At 32.4% G+C, this 11,755-nt stretch overlaps 1 protein-coding gene across 1 annotated transcript in view; it reads right to left on the bottom strand.

Moving 5' to 3' along the window:
- LOC110019406 (probable beta-galactosidase C) overlaps positions 1–690 on the bottom strand; it is a 13,773-nt gene extending 13,083 nt beyond the window's left edge. Inside the window, exon 1 of the mRNA XM_020717043.1 lies at positions 338–690. Coding sequence (XP_020572702.1) covers positions 338–508 — 171 coding nt within the window. The 5' untranslated portion in view covers positions 509–690. The remainder of the gene's footprint in view (positions 1–337) is intronic.
- Positions 691–11,755: the final 11,065 nt, after the last annotated feature.

The following is an 11,755-nucleotide window of genomic DNA, read 5'->3' as shown; positions in this document are numbered from 1 at the left end:
GATCCACTATATATATATATATATATATATTTGAACTCTAAAGTTCTGAAGCATGCTATTGTCCTGAGTGAAAAAGAGCCATCGATCTAACCCGTACTATCCTCGCCTTCCCCATCCCCGTACCAGCACAGAACTCAAGTCACATTTAAGAACCAAAACGCCAAAACCAATCCGCCATTCCTAAAGCCTAAGCAAACAGAATCGCAATTCACAACAATCACGCACATGCGAATTGATGGTGTTGAGATGGATATTCATTTATCATTTCAATATCATCAATCAGCACATACAAATACCGCACGTAATATTCGCTCCATATAAGAAGAGAAAGACTTACATCCGGAGTGCTTCGCGGATAATGAATGGATCCAGAGAATAGAATTCTTCTCGTCCCATTAATCAAAAGCGCCCTCCCATCGTACGATACATCCCTTCCATCCGTCCATACCGCCGCAACCAACACCGCCGCCACAATGAACTCCACCGCCGCCGTCGCCTTCATCTTCATTCCTCCCCCTCTCTCCTCCGCCTCAATCGGAATGCAATCAAAACCAATAAAGCTTCCAATTACAGAGCAAAAATGATTCTCAGTCTTAATTCCATTTACCCCACTCGCTTACTTGCCTTAATTGTCTTCTTCCTTGGCTTCTTTCTAAAGTATTAAAGAGTTATGGCGTCTAACAGAGAAGTTGAAAGCATGGAACTCACAAAAAACTGTCGAGAGGGAGAGACTCTTATAATCCTATACCCTGCATACGCTTCGTGCGGGGAGTTCGGGGAGGGAGGCCGTATGTTAATTCGGTGCGAGGTATTGGATCTGCCGTCAATTCTGCTTTGGGAGTCGTGCAGGCTTGCGGATGGATGTCCGTAGTTAGTTATACGGGAATTAGCGGTACGTTGTGCTGCGGGAGTTGCGGGGTGAGGGTAGTGGACTTTTACATGAAGTTTGATAGAATTGATTTAGAGTGAAGTTAGAGATTTGGATTCTATATTAATTTGGGGTTAACTTGAAACTAATCCTCGGATATGCCCGATGGATGACCAGCTGTTTCAAGAACATTATAAGTAGTTGTGGCCTTGGAGGGGTAATGTAAATGAAACTGAAGACCAAGTGTCAGCAAGCCATTCTAAACTATTTGTATTAATGATGGAGATTTGTGTTTGGATGGAATGATATGTTATGCCATTTGTTGAATAATCTTCTAATGCCACAATAAAAAAACTTGTGGGCTTAGCTTGAGCGAGTTGAGCATGTGTTTGTGTTCGGCTCAAAAAAATATTTGTGTTCGTTTTCAACACTTAAATTAATTAGAGAAATAGATACAAATTTTATGTGAGTAAATATATATTAATAGGGGAGTGTTAGGCTCCCCATATTTTATACACCTATTAATCTTTGACACTACATCATCTGCAGTCTCATATAGTCATCCTATAAAGTATTGTAATGAAATTAAAAGATAATCAAAATTTATATGGATAATTATTCAAAAATGTATTTTTTGCTTGCATAAGCTCTTATGATTTGATGTTATCATATTGGTGATCCACGTAGTATTGATGTATTCTGTGATGTTGATTCTCTTCAAAGCACTCTTTTTGTATATATTTTTATAAATTTAATTAGTAAATAGTACTTATAAAATTTTCTTACATACGTTGCTTATGACTTATTGATCTTTTCATATACTCAGTGTAAGGAACTGTGCCTCTAGTATGTAGTGACTTACTGATGCAGCCACGATCAGATGCTTGATTTTATTTTTCCTACTTCCTTTTGCATATTTTGTCCATCAATGCAATATATACCCTAATTATTTTTTTTTCGTGGTAATTGATATTTGACATAGGATATGCCTTGATTAATATGACTTACAGTAGGTCAATTGAAACAGGATAAACCTTAGCCAACTTGACCTTTGCCAGAAAATATGCCTTAGGCAACCAAGTCCTCTATGTATATATGTATTTATGTATGTGTGTGTGTGTGTGTGTGTGTGTGTGTGTGTGTGTGTGTGTGTGTGTTACATGAAGTTTGATAGAATTGATTTAGAGTGAAGTTAGAGATTTGGATTCTATATTAATTTGGGGTTAACTTGAAACTAATCCTCGGAAATGCCCTATGGATGACCAGCTGTTTCAAGAACATTATAAGAAGTTGTGGCCTTGGAGGGGTAATGCAAATGAAACTGAAGACCAAGTGTCAGCAAGCCATTCTAAACTATTTGTATTAATGATGGAGATTTGTGTTTGGATGGAATGATATGTTATGCCATTTGTTGAATAATCTTCTAATGCCACAATAAAGAAACGTGTGGGCTTAGCTTGAGCGAGCTGAGCATGTGTTTGTGTTCGGCTCAAAAAAATATTTGTGTTCGTTTTCAACACTTAAATTAATTAGAGAAATAGATACAAATTTTATGTGAGTAAATATATATTAATAGGGGAGTGTTAGGCTCCCCATATTTTATACACCTATTAATCTTTGACACTACATCATCTGCAGTCTCATATAGTCATCCTATAAAGTATTGTAATGAAATTAAAAGATAATCAAAATTTATATGGATAATTATTCAAAAATGTATTTTTTGCTTGCATAAGCTCTTATGATTTGATGTTATCATATTGGTGATCCACGTAGTATTGATGTATTCTGTGATGTTGATTCTCTTCAAAGCACTCTTTTTGTATATATTTTTATAAATTTAATTAGTAAATAGTACTTATAAAATTTTCTTACATACGTTGCTTATGACTTATTGATCTTTTCATATACTCAGTGTAAGGAACTGTGCCTCTAGTATGTAGTGACTTACTGATGCAGCCACGATCAGATGCTTGATTTTATTTTTCCTACTTCCTTTTGCATATTTTGTCCATCAATGCAATATATACCCTAATTATTTTTTTTTCGTGGTAATTGATATTTGACATAGGATATGCCTTGATTAATATGACTTACAGTAGGTCAATTGAAACAGGATAAACCTTAGCCAACTTGACCTTTGCCAGAAAATATGCCTTAGGCAACCAAGTCCTCTATGTATATATGTATTTATGTATGTGTGTGTGTGTGTGTGTGTGTGTGTGTGTGTGTGTGTGTGTGTGTGCAACTTAATTTATTTATAATATCACCCTTATCATAGGTTATGCTCTAACCAATAGGAACATTCACCATCATACAAGGATGATTAGTTAGCTCATGTTAAAAAACACCTTGCCCGACTAAAACAACATTTCACATGGTTTATTAGTCGACTCTTCTAAGGTAGCACTCTACTTAACTAAAACACCACATTCAAATGGTTGGTAAGTCAAATCATGTGAAGTGGTGCCCTAATTAACTAAAACACCACCTTCATATAATTGATAAGTCAATTAATGTAAGGTAACACCATCCTTGGCTAAAACACCACATTGAAAATTTTGATTGGTAGGTTTATGATAGGATCCACCCTATAATATATCAACATTATAGGGTGATGGATTGGTCATTTCATGTCAGGATATATCCTACTTGGCTAGATCATACCTTATATGCATGTTATATACTAACAAGTTTGAAAGAATCTTTACTAATAGGGCAACCCAAGGTTACAATGATTTTTCTTACACTCAAATTACTTTGACCTACAAATTGTCTTTTTGAGTTGGTATTTTAATTATTTGAATCATGTTGGGACATGTCCTAACAAATTTAGTTCTCATATAAGATGTGTAGCCAATAAGTATAATTTGTTCTATTGATGCAACATACTTGTTAAAGGTCTATTTTTTAGTATTATTTTTGACGCAATTTGAATATTTAAAGGTTACCTTCATCATTCCCCTTGACCATTTTTTAGGTTTGCCTTAAATTTGAGCTTATTATCTCCTTAGCATCATGACACTACATTTCATTCTATAATGGCTCCGTGCTTGCAGACCAACTCATTTTGATGTACATTTTTATATAGATTTATGATCAATTCATACCATCTTTCTTCTTTTACTAGAGTGTCTTTCCCAACACAATAACAACCAGCCCATATATCTACTCTTGTAATATGTGATTATGTTTAATATTGTGAGGTATTTTATTTACTTTTTTTTTTATTTATACTTTTCTAGGAATCGCATATAGACCAGGCTCTTAAAACAAAAGTAATTCTTCTATAAAACTGAATGATTTGTTAATTTTAAATAAAATGAAGTAAGAAATAAATATTTTTAGAAAAGAGTTTCCTATTCATTATGAGGCATCTGGAAGTTTCTAAAAATAAACTAAATTTTGGAGTTCCACTAATGACTAGAAATTTATAGATCATAATTTGTGCCTCTTACACTCATCACAATGATGAATTCCCTTGCCTTAAATTTAACATGGCCTAATCCCTTGCATATTAATGAAGACACCAAATTAAGGATATATAATATTTCACGACTTCATATCCTTGGGAATTACAATTGCTTCCTCCCATTTAGGTGATCTTATAATTTATATTTGCTCAGATGATTGACTAGAGCACTTAAAAACTTTAGTAATTATCCTAATCCAAATTGGATTTTAAGTCCATGTCAAGTAACTTTGATTCTCATGGTTTATATTACATTTCATTTTTTTATTCATAGGCACCTTATCACACTTTGATAGAGGGAAGTCTTACTCCTTATTTGTTCAAATGAATAATCATAAAAATTTTAGGTTTGTCTCCTTTTTGGCTTGGAGTATATAGAGTTTCCTACGACAACACAATTTGTATATTATTGACAATCAATTCCCGACTATGTTGGGACAATTTTCTCCATGTCCATGTAGATTTGAAGTTTGATAACCCGAGTGATGGATCTATGAAAACTCGATTAGGTTATGTCTGTCAATTTTAAGAATTTCTTATTATCATTGGACACCATTTTTAGTCCATTTATATTTCATTGATATATCAATTGGATGTTGTTTTATAAACCCGCATTGTTGAATGCAGTCATTTATTGAGATATTTTGATTCACCATCTACCTTGTGGTTCAATTAGCTTTGAAGAATGAGGTAGCCCTCATTGAGTTAATAGCATCACCATTCATGATCCTATTGAAAGATTCTAAAACAGAAACAATGATTTTTTTTCTAAATAAGAAATTTTTAGGGTAGGCCCCAAAATGTATTTAGCAATTATAACATATTTTTTAGGAGTGCTCATGTCTCAAATAAATTTTCTTTTTAAATTAACTTATTAAACATTGAGGAATATTATAGTTCTTTGTCATAGACCTGCTTGGGTTAACTTAGTCCAATTCTTTTGGAATTATGTGTTCGACTAATCTCATAAAAATTATCATATCAGAAGTCTTATCGTCCTTTTTATCGATTTTTTTGGTAATTTATAATTGTCTTTCTCTCTTGCTCTTTTTTATTCTCATTCTCAATTTCATGTTTAAAGAGAGGTGATACGATGCCTATGACAAATATGTTGATTGAGAATGAGAACTATAGAATGGAAAAATACATGGATCAAAATGTGGCGTCATAAGATCATCGTAAGTGCTCATAAAATCTTAGTTCATGATGTTCAAAACTATTTCTCTTGGCTATGGTTTTTGTTACATGAAAAGCTATATAATGTATTTTATAACCAATTAAAATATTGATTAAGAAAATAGAATAAAAATTATTAAATTAGATTCAAATGATGTTTTAATATAAATAATAATTTTTAAATCTTGCTCAAACACTCATTGTCTTATGGCTACATGATTAGAGTTATTAAAATGACTCTTTGTTCGTGAACAGCTCGTGTTCAGCTTGTTAAGCAAACAAATCGAACACAAATACACTTTTTGAGCTCGAAATATAAACGAGCCAAACAACAAATAAACACTTTGCATTTGGCTTTAAGAAAAATAATCCTTATGATAAAGAGTATAGAATTATAATAGTTATCTACATTGGCAGCCATCTATTGATTATACAAAACAAAAGCTACATCACTATAATAATCCATTTCTATTAAATACGTGCAATTACTGTTAACCAATGTTAGAAGAGCGTGCACGCTTCTATTCAAAATTAAAATTTAATATTTTTATTTTATTTTTTCAGCCAATATGCTACAAATTCGAATATTTACTTGAATAAATAAAAAATCACAAAGCTCCGAAGATAATACCCGTGATCTAATGGATACATTTTAGTGAACGTCAATGTTTGTGAAAGTTTTTGTTAGATGAAACAACAACTATCGAGCGTCTCCCGAAGTTGTTAACAAGAAGAGTAATTTTTTACCATTTTGATCCACGGAGAACCCGAACCTTCTCAACGTGCCTTTCAAAAGAGATTCACCGGAAGACGAAACTGTTTCAAACGAAATCTTTATTATGGTTTGATCTCTAGGGTCTGTTTTGGGGCAACTGCAGCTTATTGAATAATCTGCTGATAAGCTGATTAAAAATAATATGCTAATAAGTTGTGTGGTGGCTATGGTATATTTTTATTTTCTTGGAAAAGTCAAATCGCTGTCAGAAAGCTGCCACCGCACCTAAGTAGGTGCGGTGTGAAAATGCGGTTTTCAGCGTTTTGAAAACGCATAAGCTGCTAAAACGCAGTTTACCCAAACAGATCAAATGCATTTTCAAAACGTCACCGCACCAAATAAAACTTTTGTATAAAAATCTCAAAAGCTGAAAAGAAAATATTTATTATAATTAAATTTAAAATGTAAATATTAAATGCCAATTAAGGCGGCATATGAAAACTGACATTTAAATGTTCCATTTTGGACAATTTTGTCTTCATATTTATGTGTAGCCATGATGTAACAGATAATTACAGACACCCTGAACGAACCGAAAGTCTTATTGGATTAGATTACTATTAATTCCTGAAGAATGAACAAAAATATTTCAATGCTTTGTTTTCTGTAGCTATCAAATTACAGATAGAACATTTCTCAGATTCAATTTTCTTAATTTTGATCAGTACTATTTATTTAAGCCAAGTTATCCAATATCTACTAACACATCATCATAGTTGTATACCAAAAAGGGGATCTCACCCAAAAGGAGGACAAGAATGCACCCTCACCGAGTCAAGATTAAGTTAGGCTCGGCATGCAAGCTCAAACAGACTCGCTAGTTAGGTTCTAAGGGACTTCTGAGCCAGGCACTAGGAGAACTCGCCTAATTGGGTTCGAGAAACTTACTTGTCAGGGATAATGTAGACTCATTTGTTTAATAGAGAGAGAAAATCTATTAAGCACAGAAAAAGACTCACACAACGCCATCGCTTGATTCATCGGAGCGACCCAACTTAGGCAATCGCCTATGATTGAACTAGCTACTTGGTTCATACCATTTGAAAGCATAGCTATTTTGCTACATCTAATGGCTGACGTTTAATCAAAATCAACGTATGTATTTAGGCAGCACAACTATCGTATTTTTTCATATTTATTATTATTATTATTATTATTATTATTATTATATATATATATATATATATATCATCTATATATATATATATAAACTGATGAGTAGTATTTTGAGCTAAAACGAGTCAAACACTAACAAACACATCTTAGTTAGTGTTCGGCTGGTTAACTTATCGAACAAAATTAACGAGCCGAACACGAGCTTCTTAACGAGTCGAATACGAGCTGTTCGCGAACAACGAGCAGTTTTGACAGCCCTATTTGTTGCCCATCCTGACTTGGATATTTTCTATTTTTATCACTGAGCTATTTTTTTCATTTCCAACCCTCATTTAAGCTGAAAATAAAAATATGTGTTAATTAACATTAACAGAGGTTTAACCAAAGTAATTAAAATTAGATGTTAAGTTTAAATCGATTGCTCTCTCACACATAAAAGTTTAGTTTAACTACGATAAATTTCATGGAGGTTTAATGTATCTAGTTAAGCTCATTTTCAATGATTTTAAATATATGGCCTTATATACTTCTATGTTTGTAATTAATTGTATAAATTCTAAAGTTAGATTTCTATTTTAACTTAAAAGGCAACAATTGCGCATATTACTCCCCCACAAGCTATTATTTTACACTGAATACATAAAACATGCAACCATTTTTAGAACATAAACATGTGTAATGAGATATACATGGTGATAAAACATACTTACAACAATAAGAATAGGAGAACATAGGTCAACTAATATTTATAGGCAATAAAAGCAATAGAAAAGCATGCCTCAACACATCGATACTAACAAGAAAACACACATATCACATGGTAGATGAAAAAATATAGGCAAAACATCATTAAACAGTATCAGGGGAAATCAAAGCATAAAAAGTATAAAATCAAGACACCTTGAGTGAATGGTGGACAGTTTGGCATATACTATTTCATAAAAATATGTATCAAAGAAAAATACATTAGTTTATCTTCCAAAAAGTAATTGGTTTAACATCCTTAGCTTGACTAAAGCACACACATATACCAAGAAAATATGAAATCAAGCAATAAGATAATGCTTGGGTTACTTCTCAATAAGCGTTCTATTTAATAAACCAGCCAGAGTGCAGATCATTCCTAAAGTTATTCTCTAGGATCAAATTGCTTTTTCAGTATTCTTTGATTACTTTCTTAATATTCTGATTATCTTGGAGACTTACCTACATCCTCAAATTTTAGCCTCAATCTTAAATCTTCCTAAATACATGTATTATTCTATGCACCTTTTTTAGAATCTCTTGCAACTTCTTAATCTCAATTCTAAAGCACTCATATAAAAAATATTGATACATCCAAAAATACTATGAAGCATCACCAATCACATAGGTATTCATGTTGCATAAGTAAAATATTGATCTGAATGCTTGTGTCGACCCCATGAGAAATGTGTTAATTTCCAAATAACAAAAAAAGTTCAAGGTTATTAGTTTTGAATATAACATGAAGTGTTCAAATTTTAGTGATTTTAAACTTAATAATCCTCATTTTACAAAATACAAAATCTAAGTGAAAGTAATGAGAATGGATGAGGTTTTATATCAAACGAAAAATTCTCCCATGAATTGAATATTTAAGAATCTAAGTTTAACTATGTGATAAAATTTATGAATGACAATGAACAACAAATCTCCTCTTTATCCCTTCCTGGGCATCTAAGAGGATTTGTAAATATAAGTTTTGTTCCCAAAATCAAGTGACTTTCCCATGATTCAGTATTTCCCTTCACGATTGTATTAACCTAGAAACAATATCCCTATTTTCCTAAGATAGTGTGATTTAACCTAATTGTTCTACTAGCCTACTCCCGCACAACTAGATCACAATACATTTTAATCAATTAGCTAAATAGATAGCAAATGAAAAGTACTAGATTAACATATCATTAGTACGTAACTCCAATTAAGTGATAACATAAAAGTTAAACATAGAATTCCTAATTTACCATTCTAAAAGACAAAAAAATCAACTGTCTACTCATGCTTTGAAATAATAGAATAAACACGCTATTCATTAAAGCAATTAAAGCAAGTATTATGAATAAAAAACTTGATTGAAAACACCAAAGAGTTGATACACTAGACTTGTTTTCTCCTTCATAAGTTTCATTGGATCACACAAGTAATTTACACTAAAATTCCTCACACACCATTCTCATAAGAATCTCTCCACAATTATATGTGTATTCTTGAATTTCTGTAATGAACAGACTCTTTGTTAATGTTTCAAAAAATCACATAAATTCTACCTTCACGACATAATGCAATTGAACTATCAAAACTATCACAACGTGTGAACTGACACTTATACACCAGAATATGATGCTTAAGCATTGTAATAACACCTTGGTGCTGCAAGACCAAAGCTTCTTTTCCCAACTCTATGTATGCCACACCTCGTTTGAACTAGGACTTTAGATGTTAGTTTGTAGAGCCTAGGCATTGTACTATGGCGTATGGGCACCATCAGACTGACATCCCTTTTCCACCTCTCAACTAGTTCATTGTAAAAGAAAAATTGTCACATATGTGTTGCTTGGTCTGGATTCTAAGCACTACTTCTACGCTTAGCCCCAAAATCCATCATTTGATCACTAAGCAATCTTCTTACCTAGATTATACAAAATAAGGCAAATACCTTTCAAAATCATAAAATTAACATAAAATTACATTAAAGCACAACACAACTAATCATATTTAACTACACATAAATCATTCCAAACTAAACGTTACTTGACCGCAAGTAATCTCAAATCTAAAGTTATTTTTAAATGAACTTTCTAGTTGCTTGTTGGCATCAATTTTTGTTGTCACATCAAGGAATGTCTATTTAGACAACATGGGCTCTGTCCAGCTTCCCATCATGGAAGACATCCAATAAAATCTCCTGGTACGGGCCTAGATCACGAAATCATGACTGGTATCGACTTGAGCCTAATTGGGAAAATTCACCGTAAAGTGAAGTTAACCTTGACTCCAGACGTGTTGTATGTTTGTTCTGATGTTGAGAGACCCAAATCCATCAACCTAGACTCTGCTGAGACGGGTAGTCACCAGGATTTGCCACACACATTTTGGAGAAATTCAGGTTCAGACCAATTTTACCCAACAGGAAACTAGGATGCTCATCAACACCATAAACCCATTTTAAAACCCCTAAAATGTTCATTTCTGAGTCAAGGGGTTGTATTATAGTGATACACAAGTTTCCGCAGCCTTTGGATCGATGAGAACCTTCCTACTGTCAACCAGACAAAAAATAGTTTTTTGGAACACCTTACTCGTATTGTGGTCTGCAGCAATTGTTAGCGACTATTTCCCCGATGAATGACTGATTGATTAGAGGCCGGACCCCCAACCAACCCATGTGACTAATTCGAGGCAAGGCTCAACCCGTAACCCCCAGAGCCCAACAAATGCTGTCAACTTATGTGTCACGATGACATCGCTTTGATTCAGGATTGAATACAGACTCCCAAAAGTTTAACATACATTATTTTTGTTGTACATGAGGGACCTCATTTTCTCTCTCATAATTTATAAATCATTAAATTTCATAAGATGATATCAATCAACTTTTCATTTTTAAATTGATTAAAGTTTAGGGAATTTAACCCTAATATTTTAGATTTAAGATCAATGATTGCTAGATAATTGAATTGAAATTAAATGAGGGAACAAATAACTAAGATTGTTTAAATCGATCTTGAATGAAATTCAAATTATGTTTACGCTTAAATTCACTAAACAAAAATAAAATTAAAACAATATGTTGCTGGGCCAAATTTGGGCCTCCCGTAGATTCTTAAAATGGGCTCGAAATTAGTCCTGATTTGTGGTGTTTACATTGTAGACTCTTAAAATGGGCTCGAAATTAGTCCTGATTTGTGGGGTATGGAAGTTTTTTTATAGAGCTTTACGAAAAAAACAAAGAAAAAAAAAAAAAAAAACTTATCTCAATTCAATATGCATTAAGATTTGTGCTCCCTAATCTCAATGCTTAGATGAATGCTAAATTGCTAATAAGTGATTCTTTACAGACATTTTTTAGATTTGCAATTGATTTTATGCTGCAATTATGAATGCTATTGCATTCATTTTTAATTAAAAATTAATTGAAGATCAATATTAAGCTAAATTTCATGAGATGTTTAAAAATATGAGTTGAAATATTAACTAATCCTTAAGTATTTATTTTGGATTTTTTTTTTCAAATTTATTTTATATTTTGGTAAAAAGAGCAAATATATCATATATTTAATGCTTATTATTTTTATTAAATATATTATACATTAATTTTTTTTTT

This window comes from Phalaenopsis equestris, unplaced genomic scaffold (assembly GCF_001263595.1).
Source record: "Phalaenopsis equestris unplaced genomic scaffold, ASM126359v1 Scaffold000055, whole genome shotgun sequence".
Classification (NCBI taxonomy): Eukaryota; Viridiplantae; Streptophyta; class Magnoliopsida; order Asparagales; family Orchidaceae; genus Phalaenopsis; species Phalaenopsis equestris.
Note: the sequence above shows the minus strand (reverse complement) of the source record. Positions and strands in the feature narration are given on the sequence as shown.